The sequence below is a fragment of the Orbicella franksi genome, chromosome 5, assembly GCF_964199315.1.
Source record: "Orbicella franksi chromosome 5, jaOrbFran1.1, whole genome shotgun sequence".
NCBI classification, from domain to species: Eukaryota; Metazoa; Cnidaria; class Anthozoa; order Scleractinia; family Merulinidae; genus Orbicella; species Orbicella franksi.
The window spans coordinates 9,028,225-9,053,911 of NC_138149.1; the positions used below are offsets into that span (position 1 = coordinate 9,028,225).

General features: G+C 40.5%; 2 protein-coding genes and 1 long non-coding RNA gene across 3 annotated transcripts; 1 reads left to right on the forward strand and 2 right to left on the reverse strand.

Moving 5' to 3' along the window:
• Positions 1–17: 17 nt before the first annotated feature.
• On the reverse strand, positions 18–3,184 carry LOC145488592 (uncharacterized). The gene is made up of 3 exons (XR_014049515.1): positions 3,062–3,184; positions 2,254–2,313; positions 18–960 (listed from the first exon to the last, which is right to left on the reverse strand). It is a non-coding gene; the product is annotated as an uncharacterized LOC145488592 (long non-coding RNA).
• A 4,009-nt stretch (positions 3,185–7,193) lies between these two features.
• On the reverse strand, positions 7,194–18,645 carry LOC145486417 (coiled-coil domain-containing protein 13-like). Its single transcript, XM_081465079.1, has 13 exons — positions 18,377–18,645; positions 17,664–17,738; positions 15,878–15,983; positions 15,321–15,460; positions 13,923–14,000; positions 13,557–13,670; positions 12,364–12,468; positions 11,406–11,579; positions 10,637–10,813; positions 9,473–10,128; positions 8,604–8,714; positions 8,090–8,293; positions 7,194–7,596 (listed from the first exon to the last, which is right to left on the reverse strand). Exons 1-13 carry the CDS (start codon positions 18,563–18,565, stop codon positions 7,431–7,433), a joined length of 2,295 nt encoding a protein of 764 aa, XP_081321205.1. The 5' UTR covers positions 18,566–18,645; the 3' UTR covers positions 7,194–7,430.
• A 40-nt stretch (positions 18,646–18,685) lies between these two features.
• On the forward strand, positions 18,686–25,172 carry LOC145486418 (serine/threonine-protein kinase Nek8-like). The gene is made up of 4 exons (XM_081465080.1): positions 18,686–19,623; positions 21,868–22,299; positions 23,366–23,484; positions 23,844–25,172. Exons 1-4 carry the CDS (start codon positions 18,768–18,770, stop codon positions 24,531–24,533), a joined length of 2,097 nt encoding a protein of 698 aa, XP_081321206.1. The 5' UTR covers positions 18,686–18,767; the 3' UTR covers positions 24,534–25,172.
• Positions 25,173–25,687: the final 515 nt, after the last annotated feature.

The following is a 25,687-nucleotide window of genomic DNA, read 5'->3' on the forward strand; positions in this document are numbered from 1 at the left end:
TGATAGAGGGCCTCTCTCGATAGTTGAGAACTGACCAAAATTTCAACTGTCAGCTGATTTTTTAACTGATAACTGAGATCTGTAAGGTCTACTGGTGGCTGAGAAATAAGCTGACATAGCTGATAGCTCAGAAATTATCGAAAGTATATCTCCGTAACTGAAGTTTCAGCATTGCCATCAAGAACATAAAATGCCCTGAACATGAAACACCCCAAAACTTGCCCAAACCCAAGAGAACGTTTGTTTAAAGCGGGGTCTACTTGTTTTAATTCTAGAGGGGAGATGCATTTTTCATAGCATCTCACTTGGTTAGTTTTTATTGGTCTTCTTAATACTGCTTTCAACAATATTACATCCCGTTAATAAACCTGATGTACAAGTCTTCCTCTTCAAGAGGGATGTTAAAATTGCAAGCGGTGGAAAATAGCTCAGAATCTAATTTCCCTACAAGATTTTCATACACCATATCCCAACAACTTAGCCTGAGTATCCGGCTTTTCCAAAGTACTGGGAAGGGGGAGGAATAAAAAGGAAAAGAAAAAGGAAGAAAAGCGTGACGCAAGGACATTTTAAATCTGAGGGCTTCCGACCCATCACAGCATGACACGCGTCTTCGCAGAAAGTAAACGATCAAAATCATATCAGGTCTTGGGCATAATTCGAAGATGTTCTGTGAAACTACAAAAATAAAATCTTTGCGAAGTACTTGGCCGCGGGTTTGACCTTTGGCGCACATCGCTTTTCTTCCTTCTCCTCCCCCCTCACCTCTCCCGTTACGAAGGCCTGATACTCAGGCTACCGAAAACTGAAAAATACGTGCATGGCTCATGATCACGCCAAGAGTTTCTTTCTGTCAAGGGATACTATATTTCAGTTATTTACGCTGTAAAAGGACTGATACGTACTCGTGTTCAGCAATACGTCAAATCGTGTTAAACTCTACCCCAGAATTGAACCGACCTAAAATACAAAAATTACAATTATAATCTTTTGAAAATTACAACGATAATTTATTAAAATAACAACGATAATTCATTAAAATTACAACTATAATTTATCAAAATATTAAAATCATAACGATAACAATGGCGCACTATTTTTGATAAGTGCTTGGTGTGTTAGGCTTTGTTACGACAACGAAGTTTAAATAATATATAAAAATTCATTTGAATTAGCATATCAGACAACGCTGTGTATTTTGTAGCATTTTCAAACATCAAGAGAAAAGTCGAAAATGCGATTCGAATAGATCATTTTTAATGTCAGACATTCAGCTGTGTTTGGCTATATCTCCTCAATCCAAAATTACTCTAAAAAGCATATGGAGAAATAAAAATTCTACTCGTCTGGGTGGCATTCATATAAATGGGTTGTCAACAAGTATAAGAGGGTTTTTGGATGGAAAACCCGAAACCATAGATAATCTCTTTTGGCTCTTCTTGCCTACAGGGTTCTCTCAAATGACCGACCGAGTTCAGCATGAACATTTGAAAAGCCTTTCAAAAATTAATTGCACATTCCATTACGTTACACAATTTTTGCGCATCCGAAGTGATGTTCAAATTATCATTATTTTGCATAGTTGTCCTTATTGTTGTCATTCAGGATTAGTGAACTGTGTTACAGCAAAACTACTAAAACCTTAAACGGAAACAGTGTAACTTAAGAACATTTAAGGCTCGATATTGGCAAACATTTAAAACGTTCAGCTTCAGTCCGAAAATTTGACGTTCTTACAACATCCCATGCGTTAGACAGAATGTAGATCCGGCATTTTGGAAAGGCGTCTGCATAACCTAAGCATAGGCAGAAAACTCCCGAAAATGCCATTTCAGAAAGGCTTCCGTATATCAACGGTTAGGTATAGCTACTGGCTCTCGTTAAACTACTGTTTCCAAGGTTATAAACTAATGCTGTAATCTCCCTGCATCCCTTCACTCTCAGTCTTTACTTATCTTGCATGTTTTTCAAGTTATCTTTTGAGGTAGTTAATTTCTTCACAAATGAGTGTCCATGTGATAGTCTCGGCAATTTTGCCTGTAATCACTTATTTTTCCAGACATTTTCAAAAGCACAAACTATTTGACCAGCATTCATTACCATACATGAGGTAAAACGTTAAAGGAAAATCTATTACAGTGAAAACAAAGGCAGTATCTTAGGAACTGAGTTCGAATTTAAAGGTAGGTGTACATGGAATGTTACGGAAGAACGATTCCAAAGTTAGTATACAGCTCGCATATATATACCTACCCATGAGCATGCCAGATTCGCCAAAAATAGCTCCCTGTTCCTCCTTCACCTGGTTATAATCTAAATGAGGCAACAATTAATCGAAAGGGATTACCATTGATTACAAAAGAAATGTAGAAAAGTTGTATCAGGAAAAATCAGCACACTTTGGAACCCGGAGTGAATATCCAAACTTTGTCAAGCTACGCAAATATTCCGCGACAAATTCAAGATGTTTCTAGGACACTTGCTGTAGACAATACTAATTTAAATTTCTACGGATCGTGTACACGCATCATAGGTAACTCAAGCATACTACGTACATATATTCAGTTGCATATTAATGACATTTTGAAAATGCAAGACTTCTGGTAATTTAGAACTGGCACTTTCTGCGGATAAATAAACGTTGTGTTTCTAGGTATTCTGGGCGATTTTTGGTTAATATATCCTATAATGTTGTATATTTCCAAAAGACAGAAGAATTATTCGTTTTAGAACAACAATATGGTTACCGTGAAGGCTCATCTCAGAAATTTTAATTCACCACTGTTTTGAACAAGCCATTGTCGTGAGTTCGTTAATGAATCAACCGAGTTTTCTCATATCAGCTAGTCATCGCATGAAGTATTTTCATTCATTGCATAGCACCGTGCTTGCATTTGTACACATATGGTGTTAAAATACTGAAGCGAATCCTGACACTGAACAAATATGTCTTCCACAACGGTCTTGGCAAGGCCGACCGAGAATTAAAGAACTTTCCCAAACAAGAGTGTGTACAAAAGCATACAAAGCACTGTGTAATCACAATAAAATTTCGTTTTACCTTGAAAGTCGAGAATGTAGCCGCGAACTTTTAGGTGCTTTCCTCCTAGTACGGGGAAAACGTTCAATTAAGCTTCCCGTTCACTCCGGAAGTTCTTCTTATCTTGTTCCGCGTTCAAATCCTACTAACTACAGATATAAAAACTTAGAGTTCTGACTCCTTGTAACACCTACACGTAGTTATAAATAAACAGACTTTTTCAAAGTATCATTGAAGATTCTAGGAAATTCTGTTGTAGTTTCCTGTTATGTCCTTCCGACAAAACAAGTTCATTTGCATGACAATTGTATGTTGAGGTAGCTTGAGTAAATTAATTGAAGTTTCTATGGCCAAGCAAGCGTAATGTTTTGACGTTGCGATAATAAAGATATCTAATGCCTCAATGCTCTGACAGGATTAGAATTTGTAAGAATTATTTATTCATTTTAATGTTAAGCAATCTCTCACCGTCAAAATCCACCTGGCTTGCTTTTCGAAAAGTATAACAAGATTCTTGCAGTTCGATAAAAGACGTCTACAAATCTCTTTTATGCTGCCGCCAACATCCACAACGATTTTTAAAGAATTATATACCTCAAAATAGTCGCACTCATAGCAAATGACCCGAATAAAAAAACCCTTGTATATGTTGCATTACTCAGCGCTCTGCTACAAGGTATCTGAGGTACTACCGTTAACAATTACCTACAGAAATTTCACTGCACTTGTTAACAATCTTTCCCTTACGGTGTCACTAAATAAAATATTTCAGCGGAATAACATGCTTCTTGATGCTTTCAACATAATAAGAATGAACTTTCAAAAGCTGATCAGACTTGTTTCAAAACTGAAATCTTTTTTGTTTTATCTGAGGTGCTTCCTAACGCCTTCAACTAATATTTATACAGTATAATGAAGAACAAGACATAAGCTTTTCTTGTAAATCAACAAAAAAAGATGGAGTTTGTGGTCATTTGCAGTAGCATTTAGATGGCAAATCGCAGAAAGTATAAAAACATTTCAGCAACTTTTCTTTTTTATCATTCAGCTGATTGCCGTGACTCGATCTGCGGCATTGGAGTCGATCGACCAGTTGAAAGTTTGACGCAAACATGTATCAGTGGCAGCTTTAAGTTGTTTTTGTTTTGCCAAGAATTATTTTTGTTGCAACTATTCCCAAATACATCAACAGTTCAAACCTGACAATTTCTAAACATTAAAATGGGCCATTTGTATATAAACTGGAATTCATTCATGGTACTTCGGTACTTCTTCAAAGAGAAATGATGCTTGTTATACTTAAAACACGACAGCTCCGTATAATGATTTTCATTTGGCCGGAGAGTTTCAATATGTTTTCAAAACAAGAGAAGTACACGGCTTCTGGTAAATAATGGTATTTCTTTCTAAATATTCTAGGGAGGCCTGTCTGAGACCTGCCTCGGCAAAACAACGATATTTCTGAATTTCTCTTTCGTACGATAGCTCTTTGTGGCTCCTTCTTCGACGAGAAAATAAAACTTCTGAGAATTCGAATACAAACTAAGCGAAGCCGGGTCGGCGCAATGCTTTAGGTGCGTTTCAAAAAACGATTTCGCGCCGAAGCAAAGTATGTTTTGTCTCAGTGTATACGTTATGCGTGTTATTAGGGTTGGTACGACGTAAACAAAGCTTGTGGGTAAACAAAGCCTAAAGCTAAGGGTCAGTTTATGAAGCATTCTTTTCTTTTCTGTTTTGCAAGTCATTCGACAGCAGGCCTCTCTTTTTCATCTTAATATAATTGTACGGCTGGAACAGTCGCAGTGTCGAAGGCACAGCGTACATGGTATGACATGTTTGATCGCAAGTGAGCGAGATGATTGAACACAAGGATATGTATGTAAGGCCCAGTTCAGACGTCGTGCTTCTGCCGTGCCGAACTAAATTGCAATTTGGTTCGACTGTAGCACGGCAGGAAATCAACTCTGATTCAGACGTCGTGCCAGAGTCGAATCAAATCCAAGGTTTACTGACGCCTCATAACAATTCTCCTCCTAACTCCCCGAGAGAACGAAATCTCGCCAAAACACATTGACATAATTTATGAATTTAGTTTGGCGCGACAGAAGCACGACGTTTGAATCGCTGCCGTGCCAGAGTCGTGTAGCACGGCAGAGCTTGTCGAACTTAATTGCTTGCCGAACTTAATTCAAAAGTTTGATTCAGACACCGTGCTTCTGCCGTGCTTTTGTCGAACTTAATTCCTGAATTTAGTTCGGCACGGCAGAAGCACGACGTCTGAATTGGGCCTAAGGTCTTAAAAATGGACGGTGTCAGTTTGCGCTTTAGGTCTTCTCCTTTAAAGCGAACTTGACAGCGTCACATGATTACAGAAAACAATTCGATACAATTCAGTAAGGCCTAAAAAATTTACCAATCGACAAGGGCAAAACAGATAGCGTGACTGTACTTTAGCTTTGAACTGGTAGCTGGTAGTGCATAGTTACTGAACGTTTCAAGGGGATGGATCGCATGCCTTTATGATTCTAAATGATTCAGAGTCAGTTGTTTTTATAGGCCGCCCGACAAATCAGTCACCAGTTTCATTCGATCATTTTATCTTAAAACGAGTTCTATTATTATTTGGACAGGATAGTTTCGTTGGAACCCTGATAAAGCGTCTAAAATTAATATTATTCCGAATGGGATTTAAATATCACTGATGGATGACGCTCACAAATGTTGCATATGTGTTGTGATGTTATTCGTAGCTTTGTTATCGAATTTAATTTGTTCTCCCTCTCAGAACAAATCGTACCGACATACGAGCGAATTGGGCCGCTACCTCTCAGTTTAATATTCGAGAGATGTAAACAATGTGTCTCTCACAGAATGATTTCTTGATCTCCTAACCCGAGATTGATGTCAAATAAATCCACCTTTCATGACTAAAAGTTGAGTTTGACCATAAAGAAGTCCGTTGTGCTTACATTTTTGACGTAGGCCAGGTTATATAGCATGTCGAAAGATGGCATGTCGAAAGATGGCATGTCGAAAGATGGCATGTCGAAAGATGGCATGTCGAAAGATGGCATGTCGAAAGATGGCATGTCCGAAAGATGGTTGCTATGCACGTAACACTGAAAGCAGGTGTAAAAAGCGACTTTTTTCGCCCTCCTCGAGCAGTCATACAAACCGTTGATTTTCTGCTAAAGACGTTTCTACGATATAACATACTGAAAGATTTTCTTACCTCTTTCTTAGTTTCAAACTGCTTTTGAATCGGCGTATTCGCTTTTCACAAACCAACGAACACAGCGCAAATGTCAACAAACAGATCCCTCTCCAAGAATCCTCAACGATTCTGGGAAATGCTCTTGTAATTTCCGAAACTATCTTTCCGAGAAAAGCCAGATTAATTATCACATGTTAATTGACATGACAGCGATACGTGACGTAAGTGATTTTTACCAGGTCCCCTATGTGAGTTGCGAGTCAGGTTCATGATTCACTCTTGTACCCAGAGTCACCAGTCCTTCTGACCCGGTAAGGCCTTGGCACGAGGAAAAGGAGACCACAAGAGACTGGCCGCTCTGGAAACGAGAATTTTATCGGTCATCATATTGATGCTATTGCTGCGTGAAGTGAAAAGTGAAAAAAACTTGTACCATGCAGGTACCGTGCTTTACGTATGTATGTATGCAGCACCGGAAATAAGCAAACCTTTGTCTCCAGGTTAAGAGAGGAGGCCCCGAGGGACAATTTTTACATCTGAGGTGGCGTGGTGGGTCGTTTTCAGAAGATGTCAAAAATTGGCTTCTCTTTGTTATGAATTACAAGAGATTGCTTCTCCGAAGAGATTAACAATGCCGCGTGATGAAACTCTCTTCAAAACATAATGACTCCAAACAAGTAAAATTCTGCGTTCATCGCTTGAAATATCGTCAGTCTTAGAGCTCACCGTGACGATATAAAATGGAAATAGTTTTAACTGTAGTTGCCTCTAGTTGTGAAAAAAACATAAACAGACAAACCAAGTCCACAAAACAAAAGGAAAAAAACAAACAAACAAACAAAGCGCACGATTCGTTAAGAACTAAATTCTGAGCCCATTTGCTTTTTTCAAGCATATCTGGGGCCTTGGGGAGGGGGTGGGGTTGAAAGTTGGTAGCTGCTTATGAAAGGCACGGTGCCAAGCCGTACGTCCGTGAGATGTGGGGTGGGGGGAAGCAGAAGGCTTGAAAGCCCCATCCCCAACCCAAATCTCTGGTTTAGTTTGATGGTGTCTCTCAAACAAATTGAGTAAATAGTACTAGGTTCAAGTTTTCTGGTATAATACTTTATTTCGATCACAGAGGCTGCATTGGGATAAATATATACAACCGACATCCCTGAATACTCGTAATTTTAATTAGCTGGGTGCAGAGTTTTGTCTGAACTGCCTCAGGCCTTGTAAGAATATCTTCTTGGTCTGATCCATCATCTCTTGGTAGAATTTCAAGTCCTCCTCTTTCGCTTTCAGCGTTGAACGGAGTGCTTCTTTCAAAGCGTCGTTTTCGTCTGTTTGGATAGCGAGCCTGCGATGAGAGAACACAACCATACTAAGCGAGCCGTTAACATTAGCGTAAATAAACGGGCAACATAAAACATCGAGCACTAAATTCATCCATAGCTCGAGAGATGAAAGCATGAGTCAAAAATATCGTTTGTCGCAAAGCAATAATTCAGAACGTTTATCCGGCGCACTTTATGATGGAACAAACGCTACTCTTACTAAGTTGTCGTCTTTAGTAAGCTTGCAGTAAAGGATCAAGGTGTTCTCGCGTCCAGACACTATCTTGCTCGTTATTGGACCGTTTATGAAGCTGTATCCATTCACGACACCACAGTAACTACTGTGGGAATCGATTGGTTGGAATTTTTTTTTTTCGACGGTGCGTAAATGCACAGAGCGCATAAAAACATGTTGAGAGGACCTGTCACATTCATTAATTTGTTCTTATCACATTTTGGCGTTATTCATGCATAACATCAGACGACAAGCTGACAGTCAACAAGTATTTGTCCTACCTAGTCGAAAGTTCATCCACGTCCTCTGTCTTTGCCTGTCGTTCATGTACCGCACTACCTGTACTATATCCCTTCCCCCTTCCCTTGGCCACACCCTGTCCTGACTGCACTCGGCTCAGTTGCTTCTCCATGTGGGCCACTTGACGTCGCTCCTGTTGCCACTTGTTGGTCGTCTCCAGTTCGCTGTTTTTAGCTTCATCAACTCTGAAAATGCGTGTAGAGAAAGCGATGTTTCACTGCATGCGAACAGCTTACAAACCTGTCTAGGTTTCGGTAAACAGAGTGCATGTAACCTAAACCACAGTACACTATTCTATTTGAAAGAAAAAGAAAAACCTTCGGTTTAGAAAATACTCTATGTGTTTCAATAGGCCAGTTTGCAAAATACTAAAATTCTAACCTGGCTCTGAGGCTTAATAAAATGTTGGATTGGCCTATTCCCCCTTCTTTTCCAACAATGCCGCCCCCTACCTCTCCTCCCTCCTCGTCCCTCTGATTTACCCATGAATCTCACCTTCTCTGCAGGAGAGTCACCAGTTCTAACAGTCGATCCCTCTCAACTTCAGCGGCTTGACACAACGACTTGCTCTCCTGTACTTGAGATCTTAATACCTGGATTTCCTCGCTGAAACAATTCAACATTGAGGGAGGGGTGGGTGATTTTAGCAAAAAATTAACCTGCACGCATACTTGCACTCCCCACCCCCCCAAAAAAAATCATGCACACGACCACTGCCAACAAAAATAACCTACATACATAAATCTTAAGAAAAATATTCCTAGTGCATGAAACGTGAAACCGAATCATCCACACTCCCCCTGAAAAGTCCAGTGGTCCACCCCTTAGGATGTAAATTCTTAAACGGAACCATGAACTGTGTCACGGTGGCTTTACAAAACTTGACTAAGACAATACTCTTGCAGTAATGATTTTATTGAGCAATACTATGAAGCAATCGAAGCGAAGTTGTCGTTCATTTCTTTCTTCGACCAATCGAGATTCAGAAAAATGACAACAGACTTTGAGTTGCCTTGAATATAGTTTGTAGTCCACCAGTCATTAAAAAACAAATTAGGAGTACGATATTCCCTGCAGTCGGTGGAATGCTTTCCCGAGCTTAAGTGCCGCTAGTGGAATGTTTTCCTGCGCTTCAGTGTCGCCGGTGAAATGTTTTCCCGCGCTTTGCACCGTCATGTTGTTCTCTCGCCACTACTGACACTAAACGTCTCCAGGTGCTAGGCAAACAAAACGCGTTTGTTTCGTCGTGTTCTAATTATTGCACGTATTTTGTGTCCGGAATGACTGGTACTGCTTCAGATGTAGGAAGCAAAACAAATGAAAACCCGCCCTAATGGAAAACAGAAAGAAGTATTACCGTTTACCTGTTCCCAGCACTATTCCTTCGTGCCCTGCTTCCTCGCCCTCCGCTGGGTGGTGTGGGAGGAAGCTGGTATCCCTGCGCAGAGCCTCTTCCCGACATGCCATTCACACTTGTTCTGGACACTAAATGCCGTCGATTTGGACTGCCGGGAACCGATGAAACCTGGGTTCGACTGGGTCCTTCTCGTTGGAGTTGTGAAGCAGTCGCGTGTCCCTTATGTGTCACGTGCATGTTATTTTGAGGCCCACCGTTCTCGACGCTATCTGCGAAAGGCCCTCTAAACAACGGGCCTTCTACAAAACCGTTCACAGAGCCATAGACAGGTGTTGTTCCTCTGTATAAGGGGCCTTGAGGGGCATCGTCGTAACGTGGGGCACTTCGGTCTAATCTTTCTTCCATAGTTTGTAAATCTTCCGTACTACACGCCACAGATTTGGTCTCCCGCTCTGATAATTCCCGGTACTTTTCTGTCGTGTTTTGCAGTGCTTGCCTTGCCTTACCCAGTTCTTGTTCTAGTTGCTGTATTCGTCCGTCCCGTTCCTGGCACGCCTGTTTCAGATGCTCTATTTGGGCCTTGTCCTGAGGCGTACCTAAAACATTCGGGGACGGTGGAGTTTCTTTTTTACTTGCTGCACTCTTGAGCTGTTGCTGTTCCCTCTGCAAAGGAACACAAGAAGTAAATAAATCTTGTTTACATCCAATACAACGTAGGTCGTGAATCAAGCTTCCTTTTGGCCTAGTGATAATCAGTACATCGTCATTTTGGAGTGTGGAGGAAAGCAAATATTTGTCCCGGCACATGAGAGTTAGGAGAAGCGTGACGTTACTAGCTAATAGCGAATGAGTTTAGCATTTGGCGATAACCGTGACTTTTAGCAGACATTAGTCTTTTTTGGGATGTCACGCAAAGCTTCCCCAAAGAAGGCGTGGCATCCCTGAAAAACGACTGCGGAGTAAACTAAACAGACATCTGATCCACTCTTAATCAATGGACCTTTTCCGCGATACGGTGGCCATTTTAAAATACTATCGTTTCAAATGGCTATTAAGGGATACTGAGGGGGCAAATACGTCCTAATCTGCCCCTTGAGCATCCCATAATAGGTAGTGGAAACAATGTAATCAAAATGGCCGCCATATCACCCAAAAGGTCCATTAACATTACCATCAGTGCAGCAATGAGCTCATCATCATGGGCGCCTTTCTCCAGCAGCGTCTGTACTTGAGCCTTCAGTCCCTTCAAGTCGCTGGCCAGCACCTTGTTACGAGCCTTGGCTGCGTCGTGTTTCTGTAGTAGTTTGGTGTGTTCTTGTTCCAGGCTCTCTAACTCCGCCTGAGTTTTCTGATGAAGAGCAATGAAAAGTCGTCTATGATCATTTGACAGGTTTGCGAAGGAAACCTACAATGTAGTCTCCGGGCGGGAAAGGGGGGGGGGGGGGGGCGGGGGAGGGAGAGAAAGGCCTTCTCTATTTCATCTCCAGTCAGGACAGTCATGGCCCTTTCGATCGGAACACGAGTATAAGACTGAGTATGATTACGGGTTTTCAAACTTACCTGTGGTGCTTATGCTTTCGATTTAACAAATTGACGTCAATTTTTCATGCGTCTGCCCTGTTATTGATCATGAACTTCCTCATAACATAGTCAAAGTAGCTGTGGATCCACGAGACGACAGTCGAGTGGATCCACTGACTACTTGACAATGCTATGACGAAATTAATTGTTAATAACGGGACAGACGAATGAAAAACTGACGACAATTTGTTTTTTACAATGATAAATTGTCAAACTGTCCGCTCTCGCTTCTGCGTCAGCATCGCTTGGTGTAAATTATAAATTCACGTGTCTCTCCACTTTTACAGGGATTTTTGCCTTTTGCATGATTTTTGCCATTTCTTTCATTAATGTTCGTTAAGAGTTAAATTTTTTCTAACCTCTTGTGCCTCTTTGCGATCTTTCTCGATCTTTTTCAGCACTGAGCGGTGTTTTTCATCGTACTGTGATGGCGCTGTGGATGGTGACATCATGGCTGACCTCATGAGGATGTTGTTAGATGTTGCCGAACCGCTCCGCGCGACTTGACTCAACTGTCCTTTTAACTCAGACACCTGCGTGACACAAGAAATGTCAATTGCTCCTCATTGAGTCAGCGATCAAAGCACTGCACACGCGCGTACAGTACCCGCCAAAAATGCCGCCTATAAAGGTTCAGGTAGCAGCTCTCGTAAGGTGTCACATGAATGGCTTAATATCCCCGTCGGGGGGGGGGGGTACACCCACATATGGGCTATATAGGTATGTGCCGCGGGATAGGGTAGGGTTTTAGAGGTTCTCGATACTTCAATAGGGTATCATTTTTGCCCCTGTTGGGATTGTGTTCCCGATGTGATCCTTAGATAGGGTGCCTTAACTGTATCAGCTAAAATTGCAGTACGTAAACGCCCAGCTAAGCAAAAAACAGATGATCCGTTACAAGAAACTGTTCGTACACCTCCAATGTTACAGAAACGAAATAAAGTTGAACCGTCCATGCTATTCTTAGTTTTTGTTTTTCCCTTCAACAGGGTGCCATTTTTCGGGTTTGGGCCTTAAATAAGGTGTCATTTTTCATGTCCTTCATCCTTAAATAGAGTCAGGGTTTAAGACCCTTCGCGGCACACACCTATCCGAAATTTACGTAAGTACCCCCCGGGCTCGATACCCTTTAAGAGAACAATAGAACAAACAACAGAAACAATGCCCCTAGCCCTGAAACAATAACAGCTGCTACAACAATAAAACATTAGCAGCTTACGAGAGCTGTTACACTTCTGGGGGGGCTATAAACGTCTCAAAGTTTCGAAATCCTCCAATGTAAAGTCACTGCAAGCTAAGCTCTGTACGCCACCTTACCTTATTTTGCAAAGAAGTGATCTGCTGTTGTCTTCCTCGCCATCCACTGGAATCATTCAACAATGCAGCGATGTTGAATCCATCTCCCACTTCCTTGGCAAGGACCTAGCCGGGTTAAACAAAAGTGATCAGACGAGTGTAACTGAAAGAATGTTTATACGTGCCGGAGACAAAATAAGTCATTACCTCCTGATAGTTGTAGTACATATAGAGAATGAAAGATAATCTTAGAATGTTCATTGTGCTCGCGTATTCCAACAACAATGGCTAAACGTGCAGTTATAATTTCAGACTATAATTATGTGCATACAAGGTAACTCTTAAAATAGAGTGTTAAATTAGCAATGAAGAGACCAAAAAAAGTTATACTTAGGAGCAAACGCAAAATAAGTTTTGTGTTCTTCCAGCAGAGAACTTTGTGCTTGCCTCCTGGCTTACACTCAGGTGCAAAATGTGAGACTTAATGACATCACGTGACATCACATATATGTAATATGATATGGCCAACAAAAGAAATATCTTATCTTACAGAGAAGACCAAGCACTAAATTAGTAGCTAATAAAGACAATGAAATTTGATTTGCCTTATACAACTAAAACCCAAAGAGGACGTATATTGCGAGCCCGAGAGACAGGGGGTATTCCCATTTAATGGCCATATACTTTGGTATGTGCTGCTGTGAAGGGCATGGTTTTCAGGCAGTTTAGTCTGGGATAGGGTATAGAAACCTGAGAGTTTTTGTCTAGAATAGACTATAATTACCGTGAAAGTGGCCAGTGTATAAATAATATAGCATAGAACAGGGAGCTTTACTCGGGATTATATTTACATGTTATGATAAAAAATAGAATAGAAATTGAAACTCGGAAGTGACTTTGTAAGATACTGGTTTAGTTAGCCTATGCTGGACTGCGAGAGCAATAACAATTTAAGTTTCTGCACACAAAATAGCTAAACTGGGATAGAGTAGGGGTTTCTGGGGCCTAGTCTAGAATATTGTTGTAAAATCAAACTGATCATGGTCTAGTGCAGGGTAAGGGTTTCAGAGTCCCACCAGCACACGGCACATCCCTACCCAAAGACTAACAAAGTACCCCCCAATGGGACTGTGAGCTAGCTCCGCCAGTTAATTTTCAGAGGCAAAATGTTACCATCAATGTCCCCAAACAGTTTTTTTTTTTTTCAAACTAACCTTGTGTGCAACCTTTAAGTCTTTCTTTAACTTCTCACACTGATTCCTAAACTCAGCCACTTTATTGTTTGTTTGGCTGAGTTTCTCTTGCAAGGCTGTTACTTCTGAATTGTCCTGAATGTACAAACCAATACAAAATGCAATGTTCAGTGATCTAATACAAGGTCACTTGCTTGACATGTGTAGACAGAGATCAACAGCACCACGCTTCGATAAGCGTTGAGTGACCACCCTAATAACAGCTGTGAAGGAGACTGCATCACAATAAGTAAAAAAAAAATGAGAAAAGGAATCACGGTCAAATTTGAATATCAAGATCAATGTGATCTGCAAATTAAGGAAACATGATAAAAAGCAGTTCTGTACCTTTTCTGTATCTGAAGATTTTGGCTTGGATTTTGACTCTGCACCAGACTGACTTTGTATAATTCCTGATGATATAATCTACATGTAAAGAAACACTGATTGCTTAATGTCAAATTAAACACTGGATATTGTTGTTGCATACACGTACAGTAACCTCCTATGTAGATGTTCTTTGGGCTCATCATGCAATCTTCATGGGAGAAGAAAATTGCGTGACGAGCCTAAAGAGCATCTTCATAGGAGGCTTCATTATACAGCTCAACCTCACTATTTTGAACTTTCCAGGGAAACAAAAATAGTTTGAGATAGTGCAGGGGTTCAAAATGGCTGAAAGTAAATGACTGAAAACTACATTCAAGGGAAAAACTGATTCCAAAAGTTTGAAATACATGCACTGTAGCAGGGAGTCATTCAACAAAGTTATTGATTTTAAGCTTAAGGACGTTCACGTGAAAACGTTCTACTCGATGGATTCTCTTCAAACTTTTACTGTGGTCAGACAATGAATTACTTGTTTCAGAAATGAAAAAAAATTGGGGGTCACAAACTTTTTTTCAGGGATAAAGCATGTGGAAAACTAGTCTGATTTTGAATAATTGGCGCATGTATAAAATCAGCATGGTCTCCAGGGTTTTTAGGATAAAATATTAAAGATAAATCAACAGAGACAAACTATCCTTAGGCTAGTAATATTTTGTATAAGTGAATCCATTGCGTTAATAATTCCAAATGTTGCCAACTTTTTCACAAAACTTAACCCTTCAACAGGCATTTGGAACTGCTGCACAGGTAAATGAAGAGCTAAAAAGAATGGAATTCAAAGGTACATTTTGCAAAAAACTCGAACTTGAAACTTGAAAATTGGTAGAGAAAATGATCCATCAAAAGAAAAATAGGGGTCATCAAACATCAAGATCATTAAATCCAGGCAAAGCTATAGCAATGGCCATCTGCCCTAAGATTGTTCATTTTATTATTTAGAGCACACTCGATGCATGACATGGCGTGTGAATTTGCGTGCGCAGTACTAGGATGCGCAGAAACAATAAGTGCGAACGGCTTTAATGCAGGACTTCTAATAGGGTGCGAAAAAAAAATTGGAAAAATCTCAGTATGTGGCAAGAAAGGTCCATTATGCAGCAAATTATGCAATTTCATTTTAGCTAATTTAACCCTGCTTTATTAGGTCTAAGAGGAGCACAATCCATTTTTTGCTGTTCAAGAAGCAATTAGAGCACAGAGGAATGATGAAATCAGCGAAATAAGTCATTTGCTGCCTCATGTTAAATTATTGAAATAAGAGATTGCTAATTTGTCAGAAGTCGCTGAAGACATTACTTGCCAAAAATGCTTGTGAAGTTCAAACATTCAAGAACCTCAATGATGCATTGCAAGTACCTCTCTCTCCATTTCCTTCATTTTCTTCATCATCTGGCGTAATTTATTACGTTCACTTTCCAAGTCTGCTGTCAGTTCTCTGTTCTTCTTTGAGAGTTCCATGATTCTGCCAGCAGCGGTGTCGGCAGCCACTCCAGTACCTGAGAATTAAAAACATTTCAACATGATGATACTGTAGTAAGATAGAAAATCTGTGTTTCTGTATATATAACACATACAACCAAATACCCCGGTCCCAGGCAGTCACAGTGGTCAAATGGAGTGGGAGAAGAAAACTCACTCATCACTTCCTCACTGAGAAACGAAAACAAAAAACGTCTGGAACCAGGGTATCAACCAGACAATAACCATTTATTTTAAGAACAGCAGATTTATTTATAAACTGTCAAGTAGCACAGCAGAACACAAATACATGTACATGTAGTACTAGACGTCTTGTTTATGGACATGCATGTACAAATAGTCAATGCTCTTAGTCTGTTGTTCAAAATGTTTGTAATTAAATTATACATTCAAATACATGTACAGTATAAATATGTAGATGTTAAAATTCTCACCGGCCAAAGCTCTTTTCTCTTCATCTCGTGCTTTTCTCAAAATCCTCATTTCTTCATCTCTTTCTCCAAGAAGTTTGTAGAGTCTACCATTCTCATCTTTCAAAACCTATAACATGTGAAGTCTTTGTTACAGACATCCACTAAGATAACTCTAAATTCTTCTAATTTGAATTTGTAAAATTGCTGAAAGGTTACTGTAGACCTCCAGTTGTGGGCTGCTTTAAAGAAAACATTGGTAAACTAGTCAGTGTATATGATTATTATAATTATCATTGCAAAGCTAATAAACTGTAGAATCTGAAAATAGCAATATATTTTCAATTGCCATTTTTTTTTTTTGGTAGGGACGCGCAAGCCTTAAAATGCAAAACTGACAGTACTTGCTTTAGTGAATTACCAGCCTTATTGTGTTATCACAGACATCCAAATTGACTGGACTATATCACTCAGGAGATAATGGGCTGACAAAGTGTGTGAGGCTTTTTCAATATTTTTATTAGTTGCTTTAGGCCTCTTTTAAAGTTGGACTATAGTCAAGTCAAGAAAATTTTCTGACTGCTGTTACTCAATGGGATGTCACAGGAAAAATATTTAAATTCTTGTAAATGCATCACACTTTTGTGTGCTTACATCTGAGGAACAGTTTGGCCAAGTTTCATGAAAATCCGATAAATCTATATACCCTTGGCTGTTGATTCATTTGAATAGAGACCTGTACATGTAATTCATGCAAAAATAATGTCTCCAGTTTTCGGCTGCAAAAGAAATTTACAGTTTAGCACCTCTCTGAAGTGGTTGTCAATGCAGCCATGCTGCCAACCAATGAAATGGAACTTTGAACTCCCCAGCGAGTCTCATGAGAGGACCCCTTATTTTCTCTTGCTGGGAATGAATGTACAATATATTTAACATCAGTCTGCCGTGAAACATTCAGCAGCTTATAAACCGAATCAGTAGATAAATGGTAAAAAAGAAGGAAAAGGAAAGGTAGCAGGATATTGGTGAGCCAAGTCAAGTGCGGATATTTACATGTATTTATACATTAAAACTATAAACTTAAGTTACAAATAATTATTCATTGGCCTGTTTGTTTTGCTAGAATACGGAAAAACACTCTTTAAAGCAGAGGAAAAGTTTTACTGGAATACAGAAAAACACTCTTTAAAGCAGAGGAAAAGAGCATCTGAAGAAGCTGCCTTGTCAGATATCATCGATTAAATTCACCAGTAATTCTGTGGCAATAAACTTGTGTGCTAGAAGAGGGCAGCGACGAAACAGTTGCCTGCAATTTGCGCTTGCATTCAAATTTGGGAATGCGAAGGCCCTGCAAAATCGCGTAGTCTATTGCTTAAAAGATGAAAACAATCAACAAAAGCAAAGATCTCTGTCTGAGAAATTGCAGATGTTCAGTTACTGTGAAAATTTTTACTACTCAACACAAGGGTTGACACATTTTACTACTCAACACAAGGGTTGACACATTTTTTGCAGATCTTTGACGTATTTTGAAAAATTGCATTTTTGTGGATAACTCATTCCCGTTTTAAGTTTTTAAAACAATGTTTTTTGGGAAAATTCAGATGAAATAAAAGTCTTGAATTTGGTGTGAAGAAAATATTTTGGACAAAATCGGCCCTTGAAACTCTACATGCAGTAACCTTAGATGATGAACAGGGGAGGTATGGTCCAATGGTTCACAATTGCTTAATTGACCAAAGATCAAGCACTCAGGTTTGCACACTGACCACTTGATTTAAATTGCAAAACAGATGGCCAAGATACTGACCCTGATTGTGTCCTTGAGATCTCCAACTTCCTTTTGCATGAACGCACCTCCATCACTTGGTACCACAGAATCAAGCTGAATGTTAAGTACATGCAACAAGAATGAGACCATATAGAATAATACACTACCTTGCCAGCCATTCACAGGGCTCGAAAAAAACTAGTCTGAATTCTAGCTGGCTTTTGGACAGGTGCTACGCAGTGAAGTTGCTGAGCTTATACTGTACATGTAGGTCTACAGAAAATCTATTGATCTGATTTGACCCCATCGTACAGGCCCTGAGGGGACTTTTTGCCCAATAATTCTTTTAAAAAGTCAAAGATACACCCTACAAATGCCCGATGCACTACCTCGGGCAAGTACATTTTAGCTGAAAACAACCAGGCGCCATTTTCGAAATATTTTAATGACCATCGTGCCAAGGTTAAGAGAACTGAAACAGAAGAAATGTTCTACTCAGTTATTTTTTTACGTCATTCCCCAAAGCCCACTGAGATCATCATCGATAGTGCTACGTTACGGCCAGGCTTATGTGCTGTGCATGAAAAAACTTAGACTAAATTAGCTAAAGCTTCTAAAATATATTTAATTTTGCCTTGGAAACAAACTGAGGCTTTGAACTGCCTGGAATAGTAATCATATTTGCCATAAGGGGCGCACAGCAATAACAAGAAATCGACTGACTGACTTTAAAGCAACTAAATTATACAAACCTTCAAATCTAAGTTATCAGTGTGCCCGTCATGTCCCCAAAAGTTTTCTGCCGTTACATCTTCATCTTCTTTGGCTGTTTTCTCGGAATTCTTTGTCTTTCGCTGTTTTCTGGCAAGGAGCTTTCTCTGCTGTTGTTCCTGTATTAACTGGAACTGTTGCCGCAACGATTCGGACGCATCTAAGCTCATATTTTTAAAAGATTTTAGGTGGAAAATTCGTGTGTTTGTCCGACATATTTGTTGGCAACAGACAAAGTTGTCGTCCTCAGTCCTCTCTCTCTCCCTTGTCTTCCAAACGAGGTTCGCTCGCAGTGGTCATGTTGTCATCTCAGTCAGACCAGCCAAGTTCTTGTCTATTCGAGCAGTTTGTCTTTCCAAGCCTAGGGTAAACATGGAAAAATACGAGAAAATCAAGATTATCGGCCGTGGAGCTTATGGCACCGTTTATCTTTGTCGACGTATTTCCGATGGATGTCACTTCATCATCAAGCAAATTCCAGTCGAAGAAATGAGTAAAGAGGAAAGACAGGCCGCTATGAACGAAGTAGATGTTTTGAAAAGGCTAACACACCCGAATATAATCTCCTATTTAGAAAGTTTTTTCGAGGGAAGGGCCTTAATGATCGTGATGGAGTATGCTCAAGGAGGAACCATGTTCAGCTTTCTTGAAGAACGGGAAGGCAAGCTTTTGGACGAAGACGAAATCATACGACTGTTTGTACAAATCTTGTTGGCTATCCATCATGTCCACCAACGAAACATCCTTCACAGGGATCTCAAAACTCAGAACATCCTTTTGAACAAGACGAGGAAAATTGTGAAGATCGGAGACTTTGGCATATCAAAAATTTTGAGCAGCAAAAGCAAGGCTAACTCTGTTGTAGGTACCCCATGTTACATTTCGCCAGAACTGTGCGAAGGTAAACCGTATAATCAAAAAAGCGATATTTGGGCTCTTGGATGTGTACTTTACGAGCTGGCCACGTTAAAGAAAGCGTTCGAGGCGACCACTTTGACTGCTTTAGTGATGAAAATTATGAAAGGAAACTTTATTCCCATTTCAGAAAGGTACAGTGAGGATTTCAAGAAGCTTGTTCTCAGCATGCTTCAAATTGATCCCACGAAAAGACCAACCCTTCGACAGATCATGGCTCAGCCACTCATAGTGAATGCACTGTTTAATGTGTGCACTGATGTTGGACGAGTGCCATGTAACAGAACCCCAAGACCTATGGCAGGAATATCTGGTAAATTTACACGTATTATTATACATTGGAATCTCAATCTCTGTTATATTTTTGTGAGCCGCAGATCAATAAACAACGGTCTCCATTTGGTGCATAAATATGCTAGGATATTTGTCCGTGGACATTCTCCATTCTAAGGACAAATATCCAAGCTTGATTGGTCTAAACATAATACATGACCGAGTAGGGTAACCCGAAAACACTGAGCCTGGTCCATGGACCCCCAGTATGGACCGGGTCTGCGGCACCCTACAGACCGGTCAATGGACTACCCCTACGGACTCCATCTACAGACCACACCAAAATAGAACAAAAACAATATTACATAAAGATTTCACTTATGGGTTGTCTCAGAGACTATACCTTTAGGCAAAATTTCGAACATTACGTTGTGCAAATGTTACAGACTTGGGCAAGTTACATCATTACACATTACCATTTGAGTCAAGACAGCACCAAAAATGTAGAAATTTTCAAAAATAACATGGCTTTTTTAATTTTCACAAACATGTTTCGACGGCACATCTGTCATCGTCAGTGTGACGGTTATGAAAGTTTACAGTGATTTAAAACATGCCTGTTACAAATCATACGTTACATTGTGTTGGAAAACAATATGCTAGATAAATTTACCATTTCCTTTGCTGTGACAGTTTATAAAAGACCGGGAAGCCTCTAAATTTGTGCACCTTTCCCTTTGCCATTTTGTTCAGCCCCTTTTCCTGTGGGTTCGTGAACTCTTCCCAGACTGAGCCACGAATTGAAGGTAAGAACTTTCCTTCTTTTTGCCATCGACTTCTTCTTATGCCAAGAACAGCTTTTGGACATTATTTTCAGGTTTTAAAACCCCAAGTCTGTTACATTTGCACAGTATAACACTTGAAATTTCACCAACAAGAGTAATCTATTAGACAACCCATAAATGAAATCTTTATTTATTATTTTGGGGGTGGTCCGTAGAGGGGGTCTGTAGGGGTAGTCCGTGGACCAGTCTGTAGGGTAGTCCACAGACTTGGTCCATAGTGGGATCAGTGTTTTTGGGTTACGCTTACTGAATATCCTCCAGCTAAAACTGGGGAACATCCAAGACAATGTGGACGTGAAAAAAGCCAAAAAATTCAACGGATGCAAAGTAGCCTAGAACAAAGAGGTATGAATAGACTGCCCGAAGTTGAAGATGATGAAGAATACTACTGTAAGTGAGCGGTAAAGTTTTGGCAGAAGCTAAATTGATTTCACTGGCAGCTGACTGTAAACATCTTCAGCTGATGACACTTACCTTCAACCTCAACTATCTCTTTCTCAACCTGGTGTCACTTAAGGCCTCAATGACACCTATACTTGCCCTTGATTATTCTGCTTATAACAAAAAACGTTATTTTATTATAATACATGAAATACACATGCAGTTGCACAGTACCTACATGTGTTGCTTGCTTTCCTTCTGTGAAAGGTTTCTGAAACAGTGGAACTCCCTTAACATGATGACCTTTGTCTTTAAAAGAGGTTCTTGAAAGAGTAAAATGGCCAAGTAAAGTGTAGGCTTCATTTTTCTTTAACCCTGAAGAACAAGTGTTAGTAGTCAAGGCTGTGGTCTAAGAAAAATTACAAGGAGCGCAAACATTCCTAACCATGAAATCGTGGGGGCGGCAAGCACTTACGCTTGTTTGAAAAAAGTAAGTTTTTCTAGTCACCCAAAGGCAAAGGTTAGTCACCTGGGGCACCTGGGCACTTCTAGAGCACAGCCCTGGTAGTCATTCATGTAGTTGACTTAAGGGCATTAACGTAAGGCGGACAACAAAATGTAGTGGGGAATCATTATCCATGGGCTGGAGGGAATTCAAACATCCCAAGGGGAGAAAGGGTAGGGAAGGTAATGTGAGACAACTTGAGAAAGGGAAACTCATAACATTGGATATTGCAGAATGGGAAAATGCCTGCCCAGGAAAATACAATCCAGGGTCTTTAACAAATTTGCCCTTTATGATTACTAGCGCTAACTTTGGAAAACATCACTCCCCCCACACCCCATCCCACCCCTCAGGCATCAAATCTAGGAGTACACCAGTGGTGTGTATTGATTAGATGGCAAACATTACTCAAATTCAATCAAGAGATAGAGCTTCACTTAGCTTGGTATGTATAATCAAGCTCATCAATTGAACTGTCACCCCTGTCTACTTTTTTGGACGCATCTCCCACATGTACATTTATCAACACTCTTAACTTTGTTCTTCTTGGCAGCTGCCATACCCCCAGCACGTGGACGATCTTCAAGCAGCAGTCGGCCCACAGGCAATCAAATCTATCGCACCAGTTCCACTAACTCAGCATCTGTGATCCTTGAGGGACTTCCAGATTTTAAGCCACCAGAGTGCCAGTATGTAGTGTACCACTGGGGTGGTGGCATCAGTTCACCCACAAAACTTACATTGCCGCAACATGACTCAGATGTGGTGCAGGTAGCATCTGGGAGGACGCTGAAAACAGGAGTGACTGGCGGTGGGCGAATGATCATCTGGGACTCTAACAAAAAAGCAGTGAATGTTTCTTCAGATGCAGCAGATAAGGGAATGTTGTTGGAGGATATGTGGGTAGCAAGGTTCCTTGAGGGGCAGTCTGGAGTGACGATTGTCCAGGTCTCCTGTGGGGATTTGTTTGTGGCTTGTTTGACAGGTTCGTGCAGTTCATCCCTTGGTTTTCGTGATTAATACAGTACAATTGTCCATCACATGCAATATGATATTAGGTAACAAAAACTAGTCAGAACACTGGCAGTCTTGTAAGATCACAATACTGCACTGTGAGTGCAAAAACAGTCTAATTTGTTTACAAACTGATGTGAGGTATATATGAAATAATTCATATTTGAACTGCAGTTGTAGATGAAGGTGAAGAATGATCATTGCAGTAAATTGAACTCGCTCCCAATATGTGGCTTCATAGCTCAGTTGGTAGAGCATCGCACCGGTATCGCGGAGGTCACAGGTTTGAATCCCGTTGAAGCCCTGATTTTTTCAGGCTTCTTCTTTCCAATTGCTTAAATTGGAAAATTTACTGCGATGATCATTCTTCACCTTTATATATAAACTGTCGTAGAAAATATCTGTTTACATGTATCACTCCATACCCATGATCAGTATTACGGTATTGTTCCCACTGCGTCCCTCTTTTAAATCTTTTAAAGCTTCAGGCTTTTCCTTCTCCAGGCCAGAATTTATGGTAACATTCCTTGCGTTTTGTACTTTACTGCATATGTTATGGAGCAACACTATCAAAATCAATAAGGCGTTAACTGCAAGTCTCATTTGCAGTGACTTTATACTGTAAGTACATTGTACGTAAACGTATGTTCCCCAGGCTTATAGGTAAAGTCTGCATACGAGCCATACAAGCATACAAGCTTATCCCAGTTTCTGTAGCATAAAGCAACTAGGAGTATTTCTTCTCCCACCTGGATGGGATGCTAGTCCATCACAGGGTTATCCCCAGCATTAAGTTTACTAGTAACCATTTATACACCTGGGTGGAGACTCTGAGGCACTGTGTGAGTAAAGTGTCTTGACCAAGAACAAAATGCAATGTCCCCAGCCAGGGCTTGAACCCAGACCACTCGAGCTGGAGACGAGCGCACTAACCACGAGGTTATGGCATATGGTATATGGTACATTAATTATCAATGAATGATTGGTAAACGCTTAATTTGAGAAATTGATGCCAGTGTAATTGTCTTTGTTCATAGATCGTGGAATTCTCATGACCTTTGGAAGTGGTGTGCATGGCTCATTGGGGCATGGGAACCACAATGATGTTGTCCAGGCCAAAATAGTAGAAGCTTTGATTGGATTCGAAGTAGAACAGGTGAGCTGGACAGGTCTACAACAAGGGGGAAAGGTGTGAGGGGGGGCGGGGGGGAGGCAGTGTTGGCACAATTCACTGAATTACACTTTGCAAACTTGTCATCCAATTGACCATGCAAGCATCTACTGTTAACAGTTATAATGGAAATACAAAGTCTATATCAGTTTTCAGGTTGTTTCAGGTTATCAGGTTGCCTCAGTTTTAACATGTTAGATGCCTGTCATTGCAAATGCATAGGAGATTTCTTTTTTGTGTGTTTCTGTTATTGGTTGAATGAGCATGCTGAAATGGTGTTGCGTCCTCTAAACTGACACACTTTTTTCTCCTCTTCCTTCCCCACATCCTCCCCTTCCCCTCAGGTATCTTGTGGTGCTTCCCATGTAATAGTTGTGACAGCCGACCGCGAACTTTTTGCCTGGGGCCGAGGAGATAATGGCCGTCTTGGGCTTGGAAACCAACAGTCACACACGCTCCCACAACCACTGAGTCTCGAACCTGGCTTCACGGCAAGAGCTGTTAAGTGTGGAGTGGACTGCTCTTTTGTATTAGCCCTCAATGACAGGTTGTTAGCCTGCGGCAGCAACAGATGTAACAAGCTGGCCTTGGACATGGATGACCAGACTGTTGACGAGTCACATACCTTAAAACCTATAACTGCTAAGGCGGTAATGGCTGAGCCTGTTAAAGCTGTTACCATGGGAACATCACACACTGCAGTGCTGACTGCCAGCGGTAAATGCCTGACATTTGGTTCCAACTCGTTTGGACAGCTTGGGTATGAACGCAAAGGAAGTTTGCGTGAGCCTCGGATTGTACAAGCTTTGGAAAACAAAAAGTTGACTTTTGTGTCTTGTGGGGACACTTTCACAGTTGCAGTGAGCAATGACAAGGATGTGTTCACGTGGGGCAAGGGTGCTCGTGGGCGTCTGGGAGGGCAGTCGGACGATGATTGCTCCACACCAAAGTGTGTTGCTTTACCTGAAAAACTCAAGGTCTTGTCCGTGTCTTGCAGCCACAGTACAACAATGGTATGTGGAAAAGTGCTGTAACCCTATACAGACTGGGCATTTTCTCATTCATGTTTACTTACAAAGTAACGTTTTTACTGAAATAGTGAAAAAGTTATGAACTGTGGTAAAGTGAGTGTGGTGACTTTCAAACCCACCCGTCACCCTGGCCTGAATATGGTTAAAACATTGGATTGATACTGACAATACTGGGCTTGGCTGTTCAACAGCAAACCAAGGATTGTTCATATAGTGTGATCGTCTGGGTGAGTGTAGTTCTGAAAAGAACTGTTGTTGGTACACTCACCCGGACGATCACACTATACGAACTACTGATACTCCTGGGTTCAAACCATTTACTATGAAACCAAGGATTAACAACAATTTTTATTACAGTTTTGTAACTTTTCAGTTTTTATTGTTTGTCCTTCAGTTTTGAGCAGAGTAATCTCAAACTACACAAAAGAATAAGTGGTAAAAAAAAAATTGTAAGTAAGAAAAACAAATATTTCTTTTAACAACCCGACCATGTGCTGTACTTTCTTCTTGAGCCATCTCCTTTTGAACATTTGAAGTTCTGCTTTTTAGTGGCACCAGTGCCAAAGATGAACTCTTGATTTGAAAATCTGTTTTCAGTCCAGTATCTATTTTTTACCTTCCTTTCTTATCTTTTTTTTTTTTTTTTTTGATCTTCTAAAAGTTTCTAATTCTACTGAAGTATTGAAAAAGTTATAAACTGTTATAAAGTGGGTCCAGCAACCTTTCCAACCTCCCCCCTCCCCCCCCCCTTACCCCCACCATCCATCCCAGTCTGTGTAGAGTTAAAAAAAAATACTGGAGAAATGTTACAATAACATGATGCTGTTCTTTGTTCTCAAGTCAATTTGAAATGTGAATTTCCACTTTCTAGAGGCACCGAATTAATGAACTCTTGATCTGAAACTGTATTTTACTAATAATAATAGAATGGGGAAAGCCAGAAAAATAAGCAATGTTCTTCCTAGAACTTCACTCTTCAGTTTTTGAACTGCCTCACTATTGTGTGCCAGTAGCTCCACTAGTTATGCAAGCACGTACATTTCAATTTTTAAGATGCTGGTGCTGGCAATATTGGCAATTTTTACATGTATTTTTTACCATAAGCTCGATTTCTGCTGCTCTCCCAAGCACGAGCTCATTTCCCAAAACAGCAGCTG